This window comes from Pestalotiopsis fici, assembly GCF_000516985.1.
Source record: "Pestalotiopsis fici W106-1 unplaced genomic scaffold PFICI_Scf_3, whole genome shotgun sequence".
NCBI lineage: Eukaryota > Fungi > Ascomycota > Sordariomycetes > Amphisphaeriales > Sporocadaceae > Pestalotiopsis > Pestalotiopsis fici.
In genome coordinates, this window is record NW_006917093.1 from 2,066,878 (window position 1) to 2,090,464 (window position 23,587).

At 47.9% G+C, this 23,587-nt stretch overlaps 5 protein-coding genes across 5 annotated transcripts; 3 read left to right on the forward strand and 2 right to left on the reverse strand.

Moving 5' to 3' along the window:
- Window positions 1–857: 857 nt before the first annotated feature.
- PFICI_04763 (uncharacterized protein) lies at window positions 858–2,706 on the reverse strand (the record flags this gene model as incomplete). The annotated part of the gene is made up of 4 exons (XM_007833344.1): window positions 858–1,047; window positions 1,117–1,496; window positions 1,546–2,501; window positions 2,595–2,706. 4 exons carry the CDS (start codon window positions 2,704–2,706, stop codon window positions 858–860), a joined length of 1,638 nt encoding a protein of 545 aa, XP_007831535.1.
- Window positions 2,707–7,687: 4,981 nt separating this feature from the next.
- Window positions 7,688–8,029, reverse strand: PFICI_04764 (uncharacterized protein; the record flags this gene model as incomplete). Its single annotated transcript, XM_007833345.1, has 1 exon — window positions 7,688–8,029. One exon carries the CDS (start codon window positions 8,027–8,029, stop codon window positions 7,688–7,690), a length of 342 nt encoding a protein of 113 aa, XP_007831536.1.
- A 6,680-nt stretch (window positions 8,030–14,709) lies between these two features.
- Window positions 14,710–15,417, forward strand: PFICI_04765 (uncharacterized protein; the record flags this gene model as incomplete). The annotated part of the gene is made up of 1 exon (XM_007833346.1): window positions 14,710–15,417. The coding sequence occupies one exon, from the start codon at window positions 14,710–14,712 to the stop codon at window positions 15,415–15,417; it is 708 nt and encodes a 235-aa protein (XP_007831537.1).
- Window positions 15,418–16,744: 1,327 nt separating this feature from the next.
- On the forward strand, window positions 16,745–19,878 carry PFICI_04766 (uncharacterized protein; the record flags this gene model as incomplete). Its single annotated transcript, XM_007833347.1, has 8 exons — window positions 16,745–16,989; window positions 17,055–17,189; window positions 17,311–18,071; window positions 18,133–18,256; window positions 18,314–18,414; window positions 18,465–18,580; window positions 18,707–19,023; window positions 19,080–19,878. 8 exons carry the CDS (start codon window positions 16,745–16,747, stop codon window positions 19,876–19,878), a joined length of 2,598 nt encoding a protein of 865 aa, XP_007831538.1.
- Window positions 19,879–22,956: 3,078 nt separating this feature from the next.
- Window positions 22,957–23,454, forward strand: PFICI_04767 (uncharacterized protein; the record flags this gene model as incomplete). The annotated part of the gene is made up of 1 exon (XM_007833348.1): window positions 22,957–23,454. One exon carries the CDS (start codon window positions 22,957–22,959, stop codon window positions 23,452–23,454), a length of 498 nt encoding a protein of 165 aa, XP_007831539.1.
- Between the last annotated feature and the right edge of the window lie 133 nt (window positions 23,455–23,587).

Sequence of the window (23,587 nt, forward strand, 5' to 3'; positions counted from 1 at the left end):
CACATCAAGCCCCTGGAAATGACTTTTGTTGAGAACATTTTCACCGAAAAGGCGTGCAGGAACTGAGGTCCATCTGAATTGCCGATGTTGTAGCAATGCTAAAAATAATGACGCATCTAGCAGGGTGCAAACACTGAAGCCATGTCAACAGAAGCGACTAGGCAGGAAGGTTGCTTTGTTCCTTGCAGCCCAGACTTGCCAGATGCGCATCCGCTTGAAATCAAATGCAGGGGAAAAATTATAAAGTTTCTTCCCGCGAGGAATGAGCCATGTTGATTGTAGCTGAACCCTTTTTCGTAAAGCGTTTCAGCCGCGTGTGTCTTGGCATCCCCGTAATTGTCTTATAAAACCGTTCTCGGCTAAGAACGGCGCATTCGTTTTTTGTCTGTACCGACGACGATAGGTTGGTCAACCCGTTTCTTCTTACCAAAAGTATAACCTTAACGCAGCACCCGGGCCATTCTGCAGAAAAGGAGTTGAGGCGATGCAACTTTTGCCCAACGGCTCACAACTCAAATCGCCGGGATTGAAGTTGGGAATAATCTGTCACCCGTCTCCAATTTTGTTCATACTCTTACCCTGACGAAGCCTGAAAAGCAGAAGTCAGACACGAGTGACCGTTGTTCATGCACAAACATGCGCTCTCATCTATACTAGACTACATCACGAAGGGTTTGGAAAGCCATTAAGCTGATTGCTATTATTCAATTGACCAGTGCACGATTGATAGATTGGAAGTAGTCATGTGATCGATATCCCATCATGCATTCTTGGGAGCAAGAGGAAGGGACGAGGGATTATTGATTATAATACCAAGTGAGTAGCAAAAGACCCTGATATTTCTTGTTCAATCTTTTCTATCGGGGAGCCCTGCCGTTATAGTCGTTGCCAGCTGTCGCTGTGTAGTTGCCAAAGCAATCGTAGTCAAAGTCAATCTCATCAACACGCTTCTGAAGAGCAGACACGACAGTGTCAAATGAGCACAATCCATTTGGGTCTACATCGCAGCTATCGTAGGAATCAGCGATGGGGACAACAGCATCATTTCTATTTTCGCCATCAGTTAAACGGTTCAAAGTATAAATGATCATGCGCACGGAGGATCTGTTGGCTTACACAAGGAACCTGATTTGCCTGGTTGGGCTGTACGCTGGACACTCGAGCACTTGTGTGGTAAAGTGTGTTGCAAATGGCACGATCTTACTGGCGACGAAGCTGTTCTGCTTCTCATTGCCAGTCAGTGCCAGTGGTGGACCCTTGAAAAGAGACGTCAGGTTGAACGCCACCAGAGTGTCGAGAACAACCACCTCGTGCGTCGCATCGGCGTATATCGATTGGTTCAGCGGGAAGTAGGTCGAGCTATTGTCAAATGTCTCATTCAGTGCTGAGGCAGCATCGGGAAAACTGTGAGTGAAGCGGCCGACGAATTCTTGGAGATAACCTTTCCCCTGAGCTGCCGAGACGGGAGAACCGGGCCCGTTATTGTAGTAAAATGACTGTACCAGTTAGACTTCATACCGCGCGGATTGGGATTAATTTTCTTACCAGATCATAATAATATTCGTAGTTGAGGAAATCTTCCTGCGTAAACAGGTCGCAAAATGCCGAGTATCCCAAAGCATGCGTTTCATATGAGCAGAGCTGCAGCATTGCAATAGCATCCGTGGGAGTGAAGTTCAAGCCAGACACTTGCGAGTTGAGACGAGCCAAGGTGGCATTGAAAGCATTCTTTGCAAAAGCCGTTGCGACGGTCGAGCCGATACCGCCTCTAGATCCAACATTGGAGTTGGTGCAGATCTCATATGGCGCGCCTGAATTGTTGACGCCAGGAGTTTCCACGAGAATCTCAATGTTGACTTGATCCAGATACTCGGGCACTCCAAAGAATCCAGCAGCAAAGTTCTCAGCAGTCTTTACCATGCGATCCTGCGACTGGGTGCGAAACACGGGTATCGTGTTGGTCTCGGTAAAGTTATTGAGGAGTTCGCCGTAGAGCTGACGGTACTGCACTCCGAGCATAAAGTTCTGACTTCGGCCAAAGGGCGTCAACAGCTCTGCACCAAGCTTGTACGTCCAATCTGACAAGAATTCCAAGTCGCCGGTCACGTTGAAGCCAGTCTTGGTCGCATTGTGCAGCTTTTGCGCAAATGTTGCCGGTGCGGCACCGCTGGTTGGGTATCTCGCACCATGTCGATACAAGAGATGCACCTGCACAATGTCACACCCGTCTGGGAGCTGCGGACTGGCATCGTGCAGACCATAATCGGCAGAAGACAGCGAATACCATGGCGACAGATTGCCCCAATACTTCTTGATGTCAAAGGTCGATGATTGATCCTCACCATGGGGCTCGGGCGAGACGAGAGGGAAAGCATTGGCGGGTCCCGAGTTGTAGGGATAAGCCTTGGCTGTGGCAATCGCCGCTGGCTCAATACCCGTTTGGGTGACTCCAGGGAATCCCACTACCGACTCGGGCGGGAAGAGGCTGGGGTCAGCAGAAGCTGAGTACTTTCAGTTAGTACTAGGCACTAAGCTATATACGAAGCACTGTCGCCATCTGAACAATAAGCGGAAAAGGTAAGAGTTCAACATACTGCTTGCAGGAGGATATACATCAGAAGTCGATGAGCCGACAATAGCAGATGCTGGACTAGCCCCAGCTACGGCGGCCAGCAGACCCACGGTCGCGATATGGGTGGACTTCATTGTCGTTTATAGTCGCTGTGGAGCTCCCTGCTGCCAAGTCGCCAAGGCAAAACTAATCCCACCTTTGTCTTGGATAACACAACAAGAGCTGGGGAAATCAGACATTGAAGATCGGATGGCACCTCTACTATATATCGTCCCTCTCGCTCGGCGATACGATTGATTGACTGATCGGACCTGCAAAGCGTGCGGAATTATTTCAACATACATATAAATCGCGCCTGCCATTGGCCTATCCTGGCTACCAATTGCTGCACGTGTGAACTCTTACAGGGTTGCTAGTTTCCCCGCCGCCTGAATTCCCCAGTGCTGTTGCTCGCCGGGATTCCGGTAGCGAGAACCTGGACCTCAGCTATGACCTGAGGGCTGCAAAAGTGTACTATGTAAGAAGCGAGACATAAACAGAAAGTAGTGATGTCACTTTCTATGTCCGTCACGTTTCTGGGTACGGGAATCCTTACACTCATGAGGTTCACTTTTCCAAGTTCCTTCTTATGCTCACCACCTGGGCACGCCTGATCAATATTGGTATTACTAATTGAAGAACGCCACTTCTTGTGCATCTTCATTTGCCAAAGCGCACATAACACACAATAGGTGCTATATTTATGCACAAGCTTCGTTGTCGTAGCGTCATCGTACGAATTAGAAAATAGCATACCTACCTAGGTACACTGACGCAACGAAGAAAAATATTATACACCTACTGGAATGAATGTACCTAAAACCCACTATAAACTCTGAGCGCCGCGGCGGATTCCATTTAAACCATGTACTTGCAAGTTTTCCGCCTTTGTTTTTCCTCCGATGATCATTGACCACAGGCTGGCGATGTTGAGTCGTATTGCCAATTGACTGGAAATACCCCAGATAAACTTGGCGGATCGTGTTCCGGAATAGGTCTAGATATATGAAGCGTTGGGGTAGTAATAGTGAGCGTCAGGATTGTCGCAGGTACTTTTATTAATGCGATTATTCTCTTCTGCAAATCGGAAACCAGCACCCAACGCAGAAAGGTAGCTCGAGTCCTCCTACGTCTGCATGCGTTACACGTGCCAGGTGGCTCTACTCTGTACAGTAGTGGTGATCTAAGCAAGACAACCCATCTACGTATATGCGTATGATTACTCTACAGTTCATATCCATCAACGACAACATTGCTATTCTTGACATGGTTTATGCGCGGTCAGTGGGCACCAGTGATCCATTTGGAGTAAATCGAGTCTCTATAGCATCATATGAGCAGATACATGCATGGATTACAATCACTCTGCGGGGAGGAGCAATGAAATTGAGATAATGACAAATCTACATATCCAGAACTCTCATAATGCGATCAATCGTGAAACTAATAGACTTCATATATCATCAGACCTTTCCCCAGAAAATGCAGAAGTCGATATGCTCATGACTTGGCAAGTGTCGACCCAAGTGACCAGTGTTCTAGCAATAATCATTTCTCTAAGGACGAGTATTACTGAATCTTAGATAATGCTTCATCAACGTCCCTTTGTACGCCTGTTGCACGTGCAGCAATCCTCTCCCCAGCCGCCCCAGGCTCGTAGACTATAGCTGCCGTGAACTCTCCTACATCATCCTTGGTTTTCATATACGCTCGGACGATAGTTTCTCGGGTTGCCGGAGGTGGAAGATGTTTCGTTATTCCCACCATGGGTTTTGGTTGATTTTCGCTAGCACGACATGAGTTAGCCTAAGCGCCTTGACTACATGAGTTCATAACGCGAGAGGTGTAGGAAAGAGGGGGGGGGGGGGGTATGCTGACCCATATGAGAGAGAAGTGACACTGGTTCTAGTCATGATAATAGTTGCCGGTTCAAGCCTATTTTCTGTCAATACCTGATGGAATGGGATGCAAAAGGTCTGATAGGTCAGAGGGGAACGGCAGCTAAATGAGACAATAGACAAATGAAGGAGGGAAAGAAGAGTGCTGAGAGGAAAGACAGATGTGGAATATTTTATGAAATGGCGGGATTTCAAACCTGTGCTTTATGGAAACCTTTCATAAGGGGCCTCAGGAATAGTATGTCGACAAAGAGAACAATAGTTCAAGAGATAGGAAGCAGAAGTGAAATAATCCGAAGTTGTCTACTTTGAATAATGATGATTTAGAGAGCGACTTGGCCGAATATAAATACGAAGAGGATTGCTGGAGCGATAGCGTCTGCCATATCTTTTATGTCCAGGGGGATGAAAAGAGTGGCATCGGTGTCGAAGGTAATAATCATCCTGATCACCGAAACAAGGATGCGAGGAACGAGAAACGATCATGCGTTGGCAACATATAGTCAGGTTGGCGGCTACCAATCGATTAGTTGGAACATATGTCACGGCGACCACTCCTGGACGGACGTAAGCAGGGCGCTTTAGGAAAAAACAAATTCTTATGATCTCAAGCCTTACTGCAGCACCATGAAAACCAGAACGAAAGTGCAGCGAGACTCTGCTGCACATGCAGATTGAGGTCTTCGAGTCACGTACCTTTTTTGGATGCATTCAGCTCGGATAGCTTCAGATGAACTGATTGGAGGGAACCTTTCGACATTGAGACCTGCCACCACTTCCTCTGCCTTCTCCAAGATTTCGCAACTTCCCACCCTTATGCTGAACCAACCTTCGCACCATGATACTGCCTAAGAAACAAGGCAAAATCGGTTACAATTCCCTCGCAAGACAATGCCTTGTAAGGCCAAAGTAGCCAGCCATCAGAAAACCGTCAAAGTGCTTCAACCATGAAAATATGAAAATATTTCAAAGCAATAGGTGGCAGATGGATGCGCGCAAGGATATACTAGACATACACAATGTGGGTGAAAAGGCTTAGCGCCATGCGGGATTAAGGTAGTAAAAAGGAGCTCGCCCCAGTCAAAGTGGGTAAGTGTGTGGAAACACCCCAGTCCCGTTTGGCGCGACATTGATTTGCACAGCCGACCCCCTCCCCTCCCCCCTTGCAATGTTTGACCTCTTTTCCAGAAACAAAGGATAACCGGATAGGCTGACCGGACTCTCTCTGACCATTAAGAGGGCGCGCACACGCATGCGGGAAAAGAGCGATAGCGTGGAAACACAGCCTTGGTCAGGTCCCACTGTCCCTGCCCGACAGAACAAAAAAACGTGCCCGCTTCCATCTCTTACTACTTCACCTACCTACCCACCTTACCGATCTTGCCTAAAGGGAGTCAGTCAGTCGCTGGAATGCGACCCCTCGGCCCTGTCATCGGCTCTTGGCTGCTCGCCTCCAATTCGCCAAACCGCCCGTGCCACTTCGGTATTACCCGCACCCATCTGGCTTAGTTTCCTCTGCTGTTTCATATCTTAGCTCAGCAATATTGATAACTCTTCTTGACAGTCTCTCGCGTGGTACAATAGATGTAAAGGGCCAGAAAATCTGTCACGTAACAGAAGCGCACAGTTGATGAAGCACTTGACAATGAGATTGAGACGCGGAAATGAATCATTCGAGCCGGGGGGTATTTCTCTCTCTTTCTAAATATCTAAGGGCAACGACGGTGAAGACCAATCCCCCCCCCCCTCTTCACTTACACACAAGCCTGCAATACATACCTTTGCCGGCCTCTCTTTTTGCGGCTCGAGAGGCACTCTGCCAGCGCACATTGTCACCAGTTTTCCTTTTTCTTCTTCTTAAAACTTAAATAATATAATTTGTATAGCGATGATGTTGGGGGGGTTAACTAGGGAAGTACCGCTTCGTCCCGATTCCCACGGCTTTGGGCGTTGATACGGTCCATGTTTGGATCTACCTCGACCTACTGTTTACTCACGCCTGTCTGTGCCTTACTCTGCCTTACCGGTATTGCATAGCCGCAGACGAGAAACCTACTTTGACTTGAAGGTAAGCTCCATTTTGAAGGAGCGAAAGACTCCAGTCGAATGTGCTGAGAGGGTGTGGAGGAAGGCGGGAAAACAACAGGAATGACAAATGCAGCCTCCTAGCACTATATGTACTATACACGGAAGACTAATTTCAGGGCCATGAAGAAATGAGGGGTGAGGGGAGATGGAAGAGAAAACAACTCTGTGGAATGATAGACAACAATCGAGAATGAAAACGAAAATGAAAATGCATCCACGTATTTCGTGTGCTGGAGTTATCATTGAACGCAAGTGGCCATGGGTAGCTGACAGCCAGGGATGGATAGCCGGGCCGCTTTTCTCGGGAGCCAATGACTGGCAGCGGTGGCCGGCGCGATGTCAACTTCATAATCTAACCCCAGCTCACCACAGCTGGGGACCGCCGGTGTCCCACAGTTCGGGGACGTTTGTCACCCTTGAGCCGGGTCTTCTTAGCGGCCTATTGTCCCACATCCATTCTAATCCTACCGATGGGCCTCCGGACACTAACGCTGCTGACCTCCACAGGTAGTTAATTTAAAGTGAACAATCTACAAAATGTCAATCCCTTGTATGAGACGAAGATCATAACAAAATATCTTGTGCAAGCACATATGTATACCTAGTATGTGTGCCAAGCACTGGACGTTTGGTATGTCATCATTTGCAGGTGACTTATTATGCTCGAATTGTGAATCTGCAAAATGACCAAGAAAACTTTGATGCTCAAGTTATTGCTACAACGTGCACTTAAAGTAAACCTAGACCCTGACAGCAAACCATATGCGTCGATGTTTCGCTGTATAATGAGATGCTCTTTCGATCTTGGTGCCGTGATGTGAATTGAACCCGGTCGTCTAGTGAGGTCTTAAACGCTTCAAAGGTGAACAGACATCGAAACAGACCGATTGCACTCTAAGGCAAGAAATGAATCAGAACTACGGACACTCCATGCATTGTATACAAAACTCCCAAATTACGTCTTATCACAAGGGTCCGTGGACCTTACCTGTAAACAGACTTTAACCCGCAGAGCCCAGCACCAATCCGATAAGCTCATAATGCGATTAATTGAGCACTGATCTTGCAACATGTATATGTCTTTGATATGCTATCCAAGCTTGGACAATGCCTCGTCGACTGCGATCTTCACACCTGCTTCGCGTGCGCTGATCCTATTCTCAGATCCTTCGGGATCGTAGGCCAGAGCTGCGGAGATATCGCCTGCGTCATATTTGGTTTTGAGGTACGTTCGAGTAATAGTGTCTCGGGTGGCCGAAGGCGGAAGATTCTTCGTGATCACCACTTGGGGCTTTCGGGGGTTTTCACTGCCGCGGCATTTGTTAGGGCAAAAGGTTTGCAGGTGTATGAGTGTTCCTTGATAGATCACAGGTGTGTAAATGAAGAACTCTAACCTGTACGAAAGAGACGCTATACTATCGTGGTTCGTCATGACCACGGCTTTCACAAGCGTTGACGTTTGTGCCGATAGTCAGGAAGAGTAGTGTTGCACACGCAAAATCGCGACGAGGTTCAACCTTGCGTTACTTTGTTGCGTCTTGATGGAATCGTGGGAAGAGTATGTTTTGGTGCGAAAAATATAAAATCGTAATGAAAGAAAAGTCAATTAAGCTAACAGATTTCTCGTGAGGCCATGCTATCGTCCCAAGGTCGTCGAAAGGAGTGCGGACGAGTCAGTATATATATGCAGATGTATTCTACCACGCAACCCATCGCCAAATCATAGTCCATGAAATAACCCGTAATAAGACAGACCACAATGCAAAAATGTCATACAAAATGCATCGAGGCTCTCTACCACAGCGACGAAATTGACCGCGAACTCGACTCTGGCCAGAATATATGAGCACACGAACTCTCATAACAGGGGTCAGCTGCCGCCGAGCCACTCAGATACGCTTCTCATTCGCCGCATGCAAATCATCATGCATGGTGAAAGACGAAAAATGGCTGATGGCAGAGAACGGCAATTTGGGAGAAGCAATATGGGGACACTGAACGGGACAGTATGCTTCAGGCTGGGGGTCCCTGTCCCCATGTTTAAATGTCTGAGTATCCATGTAGGTATGACGGTGGTACCGAACGGGTGGCCATGCGACATGTTACGCCCGGTCACCCAACCAAGGACGCGAGGCTGGCTCAACATGTGAGTTGTGAGTTTTCACAACAACACTACCGGTTTTTCTCATTTATTTGGCCACCACACATTATCCCTGACTGGCCAATTGCACAACTTACATAAATCCACCTATGTTTATTTTGTGTGGAGCGACAAATCGAGTGCTTTCCTGAGCTCCATGTGGGATGGCCAAATAAACGAGAAAAACCGGTAGCTGAGGGAAAAGGGCCTCAAATTGCTGACTGATCCGATCCAGTCCCGCGCATGGCCAGTCTCGCCATGCGACACAATACCACTACGCACACTATTCTATTCCGTACACTCCGCGCCTATATGGAAGGATCTTGGCATCGTCTCTGGAGTAGCACATCAAGCACAGAGAACGCCAAAAATTTCCTTCCTCGCATAAGCACGTGCCGTCCGGAGCTAGAATTAGTGCAAGGCACTATACAAAGGTAATAGGAAGGAGGTAATAAAAGCTTGGACTGCATAAAAGACATCGTGAAGCATCTTGTATCAACCACAATACTTCGTCCCATCTAGGACACACCTATCTACTGATCTACTAATGGATGCATATGTTATGCGCCCACGCTGACTGACTGATACTCTGGAACTATAAGGCTTAAGGGCTTATAACCGATATCAACTTGATGTTGCCTCCGCATTTCGCTTTCAGTACTGCTCAAATTTCTCATCCTCTTGCACCTTGAAAATTTAGGTCATGCTTATTTGCCTGAGGCAACGACGAACGACGTGCTTCACCAATTACCTTTCTTGTGTTCAGTAAAAAAGTGCCAGCACGAAGCACGCACTACACTGGGAACGGCACCAGTTGCGACCAGTCTAGATGTGGAAGCTCGGAGTATCATTTATCAGCGTCAATACGATCAACGAGCACTCAAAACTCTGGGTTATATCTCCGCTCCTTGAGGTCTACATTGACAACTATACATTGGTCCAATGTATAAATCTACGTGTTTCCCCCGTCTTTCTCAGTCTCTTTGCACCAACTCCTGCGTCTACACACCTCTTCATTCGCCCCAATCCGAAAGTTGGTGATAGATGGGTGATCCTACAAGGGGATCTTGGTCTATCCAAGACTAACACATCATCTGTATCTGTGATGATTATTGAGCGTGGGTTGAAGAATCTGCCATTTCAAACGGTGAAATCTGACTATTGAAAAATTACAATACTTTGTTTCTCGGATATCTCGAGGCGCAATTCTTACAAGTCAATAGTATAGATTCGGCGGGAGCTCACCATCCCTTGTAATGATCGCCTAATGCCTCTATTCTCACGATATCATACTTGATCGGTCCGAGCCTACACCCAAGCACGCCACATTGTATGGATCCTGGATGGTTTATACGAAAGGTCCAGCAAGGACAGTGATATCTTTTCCCATGGCTGATCCTGGGATCATACCCCAGCAGTTGGTACCGACTGGATTAACAAAGTATGGAACTCAGGCTGTCTTCAATCTAGTGACTTTTGAAGTCACTAGGTAAGCATGGATTATCAGACATGGGCTGATAAAAGGACAAAGACAACAAGCTACTGCTACTTGGTACGGCAGCCAGATACAGTGAATGTCGGTAAAACGTCTGAGTAAGCAAGATGCAGTGAATGGGTTTTTTTGTTGGTATCGGCGCATGAGAGAGTAGATCTAAGGTACTGGTCGCTTCTTTTTCTGCCAAGCCATGTTGATCGCAAGACTCCGGGCATGGAACCGGAGATAAATGACTTCGAGCAATGCGTATGTATGACCAGACTTGACAAATATGGTCCACCTTCAACTGAGGTTCATCCAGACCTAGGCGGGACCTTCCTGGCAGCTTCGTCCACGACTACTGCAAGTGTATCCATCCTTTTCCCTGGATCCCTAAGCTGGTATGATACGGCTACTGCCAGGTCTCCAGCATCATTCTTATTCTCGAGGTATGCTTCAACTTTGACATGGCACGGCTCCGAGGGCGGAATTCCCTTCGTCATGTCGATTGGCGGCTTCGGTGGGTTGTCACTGGATCGGTAAGTGTCAACCTCAAGGACTGCCCACGACATAAAGTTTTCAACAATTGTACACGAAAATAATAAAGGCGACTCACCCATATTGAAGGGAGCATGTTGTACTTTGAGTCATGATGGGGGTTGTTCTTGCCTAAGCGGTAGGGCAATATCCTATTAGCGACGGTGGGATCCTGCCTACGACAGGTGTTGAGGTAGGCTAGATAGCTGAGAAAATTCTTGGTAATAGTGAATAATACCAGAATAATGATGAGAAAACTTAATTGTATTTGAAGGAGGATGGATGTATTGTATCTCATATAAGTGATGGATACTCATTGTCGGTCAATAACCTGGAAGAGTACGGGGCAGCCGTTTGTTTATATAGGCAGAGACATTGCATGATGAATTCGCTATAAACACGCGCTCAGAGAGTTATCGGTCACGAGCATAGAAGTGTAAGAAACAAAATCATATGCAGTTGCAGTCTTCAAGAAAAAAAAAAGACAAGGTATTCTTGGAGTTCCCTTCGATACGGTGTCATATTGAGCCACAGAACTGAACCGCACCGCTCGTTCCCGATTGGTCGCTTCGTCGCTGGTCGGTTCGCGGCTCTCAGTCTGGTAATCATGTTCGCTACAATCATCCACCCCCCTAAGTGTCGTTAAATCCCACCCTTGCAATTAGGTGGTTGCCTTGTTTTGAGCCGTACTGGCGAACCAGTTCGCACCCATTCCCGCTGTTTTTTTTTTCCGGTTCAGAATGATAGTACGCAGTGATAGAATACTAGCATTGCGACGCCTCTCGATATTGTCCTGCATTCCGCCACATGTACACAAGCCACAGCAGACCTAAGTCTCCTATGCCACAATCTTCTCGAGCTAAACAATGCTTGGATTTCTGCATTGGGCACTAATGCAGATTACAACAGAGTGTATAGCAATTGAAACTCTTATCATAAATATTCTTAGGAGTGAGCGCTTCAATTTTACGTTGCGCCCGCTTGAGGATCGTGCCCAATTTTCAACACGAGCTCAAAAGAGATTTGCCCACGCTGACACTGATCACCTTACTTAGAATATCCTTTCTTGTATATGGCAGTAGGTCGACATTTGCGCAGAACAATTTCATTGCACGATCTCAAGTAACCAGAGCAGGCTCTGAGCACTGTCAGTGGGGCAACATTGAGACAGTCGTCTGCCAGGGACAGGAGTGGCATAGTCTTCTCTGACATGACTGGACAATTGATTACCTAGCTAGGACGACGGAATTCATTGAGGTACACAATTCTTTAACATTTCCAGGTTGGGCCAGTTTTAAGGCCGGAGTGGGGCAAAAAACAACCTGAGGCAACCACAAGTCTGCAAGCAGGTTCTCAAGTTTTCATGACCTCGTTTGCCTTAGCAGACAGGTACCCGGCGCCTGACAACTCTCTCTCGCGCGCCTCTCCCCCAATTCTTCCGCCCCATGATCCCAGCCGGGCGGGCCTCTGCTTGTAGTGCTTGTGCTTTTTCGTTCTGCGGCGCGCCAGCTCATGCGCAAATATGACGTTGACCCTCCAATCCAGGGTAGCCATTCATTTGCACTTCACTAACCCCCAAAAAGCCTACGTCAACCAGGAACTTTCGGAACGGTATCAAACAATGGTAGTTCCGCGTAGAGCCTCATCTTTCACAATACTATAAATCATACACTCAGTTCTGGTTGTCTTCCTTGGTCACCGTTGAAATCTTGACCAAGAATTCTCTCTCCAGCGAACCAGCTTGTCTCCAAGCGAGCCCCAATTGTACGCTTTAAGTCAACACTTCTATGGGAGACCAATGACAACTAAAATGATGGGAACAAAATTATAGGAAGGGCCACGTGACCTTTTTGCGACCTCACTTAGCATTGCGTTCAATATGATCCGATGACATCCTGAGATAGTGCGCTCATGCTTCCCATAATCGCTGAGATACGACAGGGAGTAAAGCTGCGAATCATTTTTCCAAGGTGCTGCCCAATAGGGGAAACTCGTTAGCTTAGGCAGTGAATTTTACTTGCCAGCATAAAAGTCTCATGCCAATAAATCAATCGAGCTACCTCCTACGGTCATATTCCTATCCGTATTCATGTTGGTATTTATCTATTCAAAGCACAATTATCGCTGAATTGTTTTCTCTTCTTCAAATAAACAAAAAAAGAAATGAAGACAAAAATTAATAGATAAAAAATGACCTTGACCATTGTGATGGAATCGAAAATCGTCATGATTGAATCGCGCGCTGCCACTGAGCGATCATTAGCTCGCCAGCCATAAAATGCTGCTGAGGACAACTATTGGCAGCTGGCAGTTTCACAAGCTGCAGCTGCAGCTGGCTGGTTCGCTATAGGCTGCTCGCAAGAAGAGGCGAACATTGAGCTTGGCGCGACGGCATAATTGTTTGCGTTTCCCGGCTTCCTGGCTTGATCGAAGAGCATTCTGCAGCGAGAGAGGGAGATTTGATTGCTTCCGCTTGATTTTCCACCTCGCTCCAAAAGGCCTTGATAATAACTGGCCTACGTCGAAAGATACAACGCAGGAAGATCTTCCTTTAGACTGCTCTTGGCGCAGGCCCTAGAGCTCGATATTGTTATCATCAAGCTTATAAGAAGATCCCAACTTCCGTGGTCGCACCTTCGTCTGTAAAACATTACTTAGAAGGGAATTTTGACCTTGGGGAGCGAGCCATGGTAGGCTGCTTGGAAGTGCAGAGTAGCGCCATTCAACCACGCGAAGGATTGTGGCACATAACATGAACATCCATCGTGCGCGGGCACGATCCCACTTAGCGGAGGATGGTTAATCGAAACAATTGTCATTTAATGATACATCAAGAGATAAGAAGCACCAATTTCAGTCTTCTTTCACATCTGTATTCATTCCGCAAGCCACTCAATTGCGTGCAAGCCCCAGGTGCGGCGCAGAACGTGGCTCTTAGTCAGTATACTATCTTCGTATCACTCAGGTATATGTAGACACTGAGAGTATATCCGCTTAGGCAAGCGAATATGTTTCATTCGGCATAAATTATCTGTTAGTCACGTTGATGTCTGCAGGGACCTGCCCATTCAAGTTTGTTCCGAGCTACCAATCAAGGAGAAAAAGAACGTGTCCGTTTTCTTCAGCAAGATTATTTTAGAACAAATATAGCATGATGTCACAATGTAAACCGGACCTACATTTGCCTCAGTTGTTTTTAAGTTTGGCCTTGTTACGCTCGTCACCGTATGATGGAGAATCCTGCGTGAATACTCAAAAACATCTGTATAGCAATTTTATAATCGTATAAAAGAAGTCATTTTCAATCACAAACATTATAGTGTCTTGGTCCATCAAGCACAAGCACGTGCGATGGTTGGTGACTGAGCTGGAGAGCAATCGTAAGCTCTTCCACCTTTCCAAGACCAAACTGTGAAAGCCTTGGTACTCTCCACTTCTATCCGAAGCGCGATCTGCCAAGACTCTGTCTACTCCTCCCCCAGAGTGTTATGCTGGGATGATATGTGAGTGAAATACCAGGAATCTGATCATCAGGGGTCGTTGCACGTGTGGATTGTGCAAGGAAAATTGGATTCATCAAGGGTATCGGCGCTCGGGGAAGCGTGGGATTGGCGGACTTGGTTTGCCTCTAGGAAGAGAGACCAAGTCGCACGCAGATCGGAACGATGCCGCGGACCAACGAGGGGCGGCTTGGGGGACAACAGGGCCGGGAAGTCACAAACAAGCAAAGTGCGTGAATTTGTTTGTCTTGAGGGGGTGTTGCTCGGCAAATAAGAAGAGAGGCCTATCGGCATATTTATAGAAAGCCGCTTGGAACCCTCTATTTAGAAAGGGGATCGAGAGAGACAGAGAGCCATGCAGAAACCTGCTACTCATACATATGTGCTTACGGACATTAGATCCCATCTAGATCATCCATAGATCTCTCGTTTCAACCCGCCTGAACCCTGCGTCGATCGCCATGCACAACTTGACCTACTACCCCGCGCCCAACCCGGAAAACGCGACCGGCGTCCTGGTGGTGCCCGGCGGCGGCTACGGTTACGTCAATTACGACAAGGAGGGCATTCAGCCAGCAAAGTGGCTCAATGAGCGCGGATTCAATGCTTGGGTTCTGAATTACACCACAGCCGGCACAAGAGCCACGCCCATCTACCCAGAGCCCATGAAGGAGGCTTTGGCGGCCGTGAAATGGATCAAGGACGGATGTTCGCCCCGCAAATTGGGGATATGGGGTTGGAGCGCCGGCGGCCATCTAAGTGCCATCACAGCCACCCACAACGAAGCCCCCCAACTTCTGGACTTTGCGATTCTTGCGTATCCCGTCATCTCGATGGATCCGAGCATCACCCATCTCGGCTCCCTCCACAACCTGCTGGGCCACAAGGCCGATGAACATCTTAGAGATTCCATGTGTGCCGAAACTCGTGTCACCAAGGACACGCCTCCCGTTTTTCTTTTCCACACGGCCAACGATGGAGCTGTGCCTGTGCAAAACGCACTGGTCTTTGCATCAGCTTTGGCGAAACACGGGAGACCCCTTCAGCTCATGATCTTGCCTGACGGGCCGCATGGTGTCGGCATGGCACTGGACGACCCCAAGCGCACCTGGACCGACCAGCTTGACCGCTGGCTCAAGGAGTTTAGCACCGCCAACGACACCGAGTAATGTTTGATTTTCTTTTTCTTTCAAATGCTAGAAATTTGCTTGGGAAGTGTTCATACAATTTACTGGACTTGGCCTGGCGTGCGAATGAAGAAGATCCATATGCATTCACAGTACCTAAGTACCTACCTAGCGCTGCCAGAGCGACAATGTGATGACGCAAATAAACCCACAAGCATTGTAACCGCGGGTGAGGGAGATTAGAAGCCGACCTGAACGTACGATTCATCGCGGGCGTCAAAAGTCAGATAAGTCGGATGGCGGGGGCTACCTTAATTCCCTTAGGTACATTGTTAGACATTTCTGTCGTGTCGAAAATGGTCAAAGGGGCGAGCAATACGCCGGTCGCCTCTGCATATCCTGGATAACATTGAGCTTCCTAGTACTGCTTTTGACGCGGCGCACAAAACGAATGCGATTTTCCCTATCATGACCCTCCCACATGACCCATTGGCATCAAGACCCAATGCTTGGAAAAGACGGAAAAGAAATGACAGTGGGCATATCAATAGTTTGTCGAGTCCAGTCCAGGCAGTATGCGTCCGTGATTGGGGGTATGCAGGGGATCGTGGAATTTGATTGTAGTAGTCCTCCCAAACTTGATCTCGATCATGCTCACAATCTGGACTGCCCAGAGACACAGGTAGGTATTTAAGAATCCCAGGCCGAGCAAAATAGACTGGCCTCGCCAGTGCTGACTACGAGCCGCCTATATATTTGATGCGGAGGACAGTTGAGTCGCCGGCCGCAGGTGTCAAGCTCAGGCCACTGGCCAGGCGCGTTCTAGACCCCGTCATCCATCGTTCTAGACTGTCCAGACTGTCTCTTTCACTGCCCATGTTCACCCAAAAGTCAGTTGCATGTACGACTTTAGGGCGTCGCCGAACCGAGCACATGGGTGGGTGGCAAAGCCGCTACAGAGCTACCTAGCCTACATTACCCAGTTTCCTTACCGCGCACTGCAGCCAGACATGAACTAGTGCGGTGGCTCCCCCAGCCTGAGAAAACCCGTCCAAGCATGCCTGTGCTGCTTTTGGTGGTTGCTGGGCGTCGCTGGCCATTCAGAGCGTGCGCCAGACTTGGGCTGCTCTGGCGCCAGCCCGTCCCCCAGAACATCCCTGCCCTGCCGCCCTTCTTGGTCGCTGGTGGCCGCCCACTATCCGTTATCCGTTCGCAGCACATCCGTCTCCTTTGGTCTCTAAGTCTGACCATGTCGTACCTAGTCTGTCTAGTATGTAGGTAGGTATGGATGGAGTCTGGGCCCCCGGGCTCTGATTCTGGTCTGGGTCGCCATCGACTGATTCTTTTATTATATCGGAAAATCTCCCGAATGCAGGGCACGATTCCCAGTGGCCATGTCGTATCATCATTCTCTTCCAGTAAGTTGCGAGCTGCTGTCGACTGCGACGCCCATCTGGCCGCTGCTGCTACTGCTGCTGCTACTGCTGCTACTCTGCTGGCTATCGGTATTTTCACTCACTCTCACTGGGGGGAGACTGCTGCGCACCTGGCAGTGTCGCGCGATCCTCGAGCCGGTGCTCTGCACTTTGACATCGGCACTCGGCGGTTCCAAGTGTGAGAAGAAAAAATAACCTTGAGAAAGAACTACACCCCAACAAACCCAACACCAAATGCCTCAGTATCGCCCAATCCAACCAGCGCACGGGGGCCAACCAGCCGTGGCATCTCCATCACCAGTGGCAGAACCCACCAAGAGGTCTGACAAGCAGCGCAACAACCAAGCCTGCAATGAGTGTCGCCGATCTAGAATCAAAGTATGTTCAACTCTGCTCCTTGCTATTGCCCTGTCATCCTTCCATGGCACTAACACGGAATTTACCGTAACAAGTGTGACGGTGGTCGTCCTGGGTGCTCAACCTGTCGTACCAAGAATAGGAACTGCACATATGTTGGCTCCTCGGGAGAGACGAGGATAGAGGCCACAAAGAACCGCCTCGAGTTACTGGAAAAGGTTCTTGGCACGCTGCAGAATGGATCATCAGACCAAGCTGCTCAATTGTTGAGCGATCTCAGGTCAACAACAGATTTGACCTCGGCCTTGGGGCGGATCGCGGTTGATGGCCCTTCGCAGTCATCGACGCCCAGCCACAATACCACTGATTCTGCGCACTCTCCAGATGGTACTATATCGCCGGGATTCAGTCAAACTGCCAATCGCTCATCAGTGTCCACCCCAATGCACACGACATCATATGCTACTTCCGAAGGGCGGATATCTCCCGTTGCCCGTTCTGGTCCGTCTTCTTTCGTTTTTCCCGGCACGTGTGCCATCACGCCTCCCAGGGCGGAGGAAGTGTCGCTTGCCGTAAGCGGTTTCTTCCGATGCAGTGGGGCCTTGTTTCACGTCTTCAGCGAAGACCAGGCCAGGAAGATATATGATGCCGTCTATGGTGAACCAGAAGCACAGATGAATGCATCTGCAGCCGATATTTGTTGTCTCATGACCATTGCCGCTGTTGGGGCACAGTACGAACATGGCAACTATGATCTTCAGACTGAAACCGCCTTTTACGATATCGCAAAGCACTACTTTGATGATATCGTGAATCAAGAGGGGCTCGATGCCATCAAGGTTTGCATCTTGCTGTCAATGTACAATGTGTTTGAAAAGTCTACAGTCGCACTCGCCTATATTGGTAGGTTACCTAAACACGAACCAAATATAGCTTCAGAACATGCTGACGCTGTACCACAAAGAGGTCGGTCTCAGTCTGTCGAGGCAATATCAAATGGTCTTGGAGCAGCGAAAGCGACCAGACTCGCAACCCGGCGCCTTGTCTGAAAGCAAGCACATTTGGAGGACTTTGGTGTTCTTGTCCAGGTGAGCGACTGTAATCTGATACACTTGATAGTGCCCAACGTCACTAACAATACTCAGTTGGCTCTCGTCTACTTTGGGCTACGTTTCTGGAAATGACATGATGGTCAACGGACACTTGCCTGTTGGCTTTACATCTGATTCCGATAATGTCATTGAGAGTAAGTCTGCTTGCTGCGAATCATATTATACACATGCTGACTCGATGCAGTTGTTCAAGCGGAAATGACAAACATTGCTGTTTTGAAAGCCAAAATATTGCGGATGCACTTGGCATTTAAGGATCTCACGGTCTTGTCTGTCAAATCCATTCTTGTAGACTTGCAGGTAGGTTTCTTTGGAGCATCTCATTGGTAGCTTCTCCCAGGTGTCGGCATCTCATTGCTGCAGCTGGGATTGGAGTTAGCGATACTAGACGAGCAGAAGACTTGCTAACACACGTGTGATGACTAGACATGGTATGGGAGGTTACCGGCCCAAATCAGGCTCGACTATGATGAACGCGACTCTCTGACGCCACTGACAAAATGGAGCATCTATCATGTTCATCTCCTTTATCTGGGAGCAAATATTATCTTGTACCGCCGCATGTCATCTCAACTCATAGAGACACGTCACTCTGGCATTGGCCAAGGTGTCTTGCAATCACCTCTGGAAAAGCTCTACAGCGACCACGGTGGACAAGCAGTGCTGGCGGCGAAAAGCTCTGCCCACATGCTGTTTTCCATGCTCCAAGAAACTGGCATTTTTAGACGCTGCTGGCTCATCATGTAAGTTGACTCATCGGCGAGCTCTAGCAGTCCGGTGGTGCTAATCCATATACCAGTTTCCAATCTTACACGTCGTGTTTGATCATACTCCATTCGGCTACGCAAAAGATGCTCCACAGCTGGAGACCGAGCAGCTGGCAAGACGACTTGGCAAAGGCCGATCTTTGTCTAGAGGTGTTAAAGTACTGTGCATCAGCCGACCCAACGGCCCAACGGTTCTACTCGGAACTCAAGGAATTCCGGGACTACATCGCCGGGCAAACAAACAGTGCGTCGCCTGATGGCAGCTATACCTTGTCTCAGCCACATCTTGCGAGTTCGCAATCCAATATATCTCACCTCCTCGCTGCTGAGGACGAGACGCAAGACTCGTCTTATCTTATCAGGATGCCGTCAAATGCCAGACCTGATCATCTCGATGTCTCTTGTCGACTCCTCATCAAGCTTTGTCAGCCATATGGTGATCCGGAGCACCAAGGCGCCGGTATTGAAGATGTTAAACAACGGTGGCGTGACGAGCCCACGCGAGCACTTCACAGCCTGATGATGGCACGACTCGATTGGGACTTGGAGTCACGTCAATCATTCCAATGGGATTCAAGGAAGCTGGCCAACATCACTTCGAATCCTACGAGTGGGTTTGGTGCGCCGGTTGTGTCGAGGGCTGGTGACACACTGAGTATCATTCAGCAAGTTGCCCCTAGAAGAGGCAATCTGGAGGGACAGTTTCTTGGTAGCATGCAGCCCAGCGGTTGGAAGATGCCGCACAGCGCAGTACATGTGGCATCCGACTTGCCCAAGAATCCACGAGCGACTGGACCGCAGGTCACAATCGAGGAAATGGTTATTGATTGAAGCATTTCATTTTGGTCTGGGGACATGATATTATTTTTTTGCATTGCATTGAGGGTCTACATTTGGGATTTTGTGGAAAAGCGAGCGATCTGATTTTTAGAGACATGTTGATGCTGACGTGGAATTCATCCACTACTGTGTGTAAGAAACACTCGAAGCCTTCGTTGATAGATACCCTTGAAAACATCAATCATCATTACAAAATGTGATTGCTGCCCCATAGATGGCATACTGTTATATACACATGTACGATATACACTGGCTCGATTCACACAATATTGGCACTTGTTCAATAGCCGAAGGGTGTGTGATTATAACGTGAAAGAAGATGACATAGAAAGCAAAAATGTGCGACTTCTAGTCAACGGAGATCTCATTCTGGTCCACACCAGTAAGTCCCGGCCCTCTCGTCGCCTTCCCGACAAAGACTACAACAACATTCAGGACAAGAAGCAAAAAAACAGCAAAAGAAAGGGTCTTGCCGTGGATCGAACACGGGGCCTCGCGCAAACAATGTTCAGGGTTTTCCCTAAGCGCGAATCATACCACTAGACCACAAGACCTTTTGATTTGTTGTTGTTGAAGGAGCGCAGCTTATTACGTATATTGTCATGTCGCGATGTTGTTCAGGGGAAGATGTGTTGAGGATACGGGGTTTTATGATTGCAAAGTCGAAATTTTTTTGCAATAGCGCTCCAGCCTGGTGGAGTTGGGGCGGGATTAGCGGCGGTAGCTTAGGGGCTTTGGTGCGTTGCAGGGCTCGTGCTTGAGTCGCCCCCCGGCCAAGGATCAAGGAGGGCAACAGAAAAGTCTTTCAATTCCGAATAATGCGGAATACAGGTACGTAAGCAATTTATATGGGTAATTGCGTCTTGTCTATCGCTTGATGACTTGATGTGCTGAAGTTATTTAGGGTCAATGCTCACAGGACAAGAGGTCAAGAGCAATTGGGAAGAGGCATGTAGAAAAAAGAAAGCAATACCTTTTGAGTTTGTCTCCTGCAAGTCATGGACCAGGGATCCCGCCGTGATATAGTCGTCATTTCTGTTTGGATTCGAAAGGAAAGCATTGTCACGGTGACTGATTTGGGACATGCCCGAGCAATAATAACTATCACAACAGATCAACTATAGAGCTAGGAAAAGGAACTGGATGAAATATAAAAAGAAGAAGTATAGCAAAAAGTCAAAAAGAAAGATGCTGCCCCACTGAGGGTCGAACTCAGAGCCTCCAGATTTGACGTTCCAATGTTGGAATAACAGTCTGACGCGCTAGCCAATTGCGCCATGGGGCATCACGTGATGATTTGTTGTTGAAAAAGAGCTTTCTAATTTAGTATATGATTGTGATGCGAGAGGAGAAAATGGGATTAGAAAAATAAAGTGTTGACGTCTGTATCATGGTCGGTGACGAGAATGGTGATGATGTGGGTTGTTACGCGTGCAAAGGTAAAGCTTCTTGTCTAGTAGTGTAGAGGGTTGGGTGGCGATCTGCTAGGTATAGCATGGCTGTGCAATAGGACCGAGAAAGAAAGATGAAAAAAAGATGAACGATGCATGATTGACACTTATTTGAATGTTTACAATGTTTCATCTATCATCTTCTTTGCCAGAATGAAATTGCTAGTTGCTTGGCCAGACAGGAGAAAATGAATGCAATGATACTACAACTCAGAAAGGACCATGCTCTTTTCGAGGAACCACATCGAAGAAATTCAAGAACGACAGAATGAAGAAGACTAGGAAAACAAGAAGTCTTGGACTGCTATCACTCGAGGCTGGCTGCTTGTCCTCTTCTCACTAGATGTTCAAGAAAGGAAACTGATAACCGTAAGACGATGTAAATGATAAAGTTCCAATATCAACACCAATAGCTCTAGCAAATATTATATTAAACTCATATTGTTCTCAAGTTGCCACAACTCCCATAGAGTTTCATGTATTTATCTACTTGTTCGCCTGCAGAGAGCAATTGGCCACATATGTACAATATTATCCTAGCATAAACAAGAAATAAATTACAAAGAATCATGGAATTTGAGTGCTTGACAACAAGATTCCTCGGGAACCCATTTACATACTTTCCAAACGTACAGAATTCCATATCACCACAAACGAAAAGGCATCGTGAGTAGGGCTCGAACAATTACGACGAGAATATTGAGCGGCTTTGGGTACTCACGGCAATTCCATAGTATGGATGACTTTGATTCCCCGAGGTGCGATCGTCCACGCAGAGTCGTATCGTGGGATAACTCATATATATCTTGAAATGATAGTTTGTCCGTCTACAATGATGAGACCCAGTGGAAAACGCCCACAATAAGCCCACATTGTGTGAAATAAGTACCGGGATTATGCATAGTCACTGCAGGAGCGGTATCTCTTCGAATGTTGTACTCAAAGTCGTATTTACCTGCAATGGCCAAGTCTTGGATTCAAGGCATAATTCTCTCATGGGATCATCGCTCAGAACACACTTGTTGAACATGATGTGTCATTGTAAAAAGTAAAGACATTTCAATACTGACCGGATATCCATTTCCGCCCATCAAAAGAGTATAATGAATCAAAATATTTCGCTCTGCGTTTTAGTGGACTTGCTCATGCCCGCATATCAAGAGTACCTACAAGAGAAGATGACTGCCAAGTGGAGGCCAGTACCCAAGTCATCAGATGTCAAGACCGAGCCCAGACAAGATTCCTCACCCCTGCCAAAATTCGATTCCGGTATTTGCTGGAGCTGGCATGGTATTCAGAGATCAAGGACTACCCAATCAGGAAACGGCCTCCAAGTGATATCAAAGCACCCGCGTGGATCCACGCTGAGATGGGCAAGGTTTCGGGGTATCATACCCCACAACTTTGCATACCACGAGTGAATACTGGTCTAAATGTTCGCGGCAAGTTACATATAATGCATGTAAATTGTCTCCTCTTCTTGGTCGCCTTGGCTGCTGCGGGCTTCGTATACAAGTCCTCTCGATGTCGTTCTTTACTCCCCTTTGCCTCATGTTTCTCGTGAGATTCACATAAAAAACACCAAAAAAGCATTGCTATCTCAAAAAACTTGTTCATCATGGCACGGAACGCATCGTCAATGGCTCTTCTGGCCTTGGATGCCGTCAAGGATGCCACCAATGCTGATATTGGTCACGTTGCCGCGTGTGCGGCCCTGTTCGGCGTCATCTTGCACCACTCGATCCTCCGGCCTTTTGAAGTCGAGCAATTCATGTACAAACTCATCACATGCTTCTTTCTCCTGACCGGTGGTCTTTTTGGTGTTCATCTGCTCAACGACGCTGCTGTGCTTCATGCCGCCTTCCGGTCCGCTGTGGCCTTGGGAAGTCTCCTGGGCGGTACGTTGTTTTCAATGGTAGTCTATCGATTATTTTTCCACAGACTCTGCAGGTTTCCCGGCCCCTGGGGAGCCAAAGTTTCCAAGTTTTATTCTGCGTCACTGGCAGCCAAGGATGTCCAATACCACAAGAGCTTGGCTCGTATGCATGAGCAGTATGGCGACTTTATTAGAACAGGTATGTGTAGAGGCGTGATATTGCCAGTAGAGATTGGCTAATGGGCGATTCTTGAAAACCTGCAGGTCCCAGAGAATTGTGTATCGTGCGTAGCTCTGCAGTACCATTGATATATGGACCACATACAAAGTGCACAAAGGCAACTTGGTATACCCAGGTCGACGTGGATTGCAA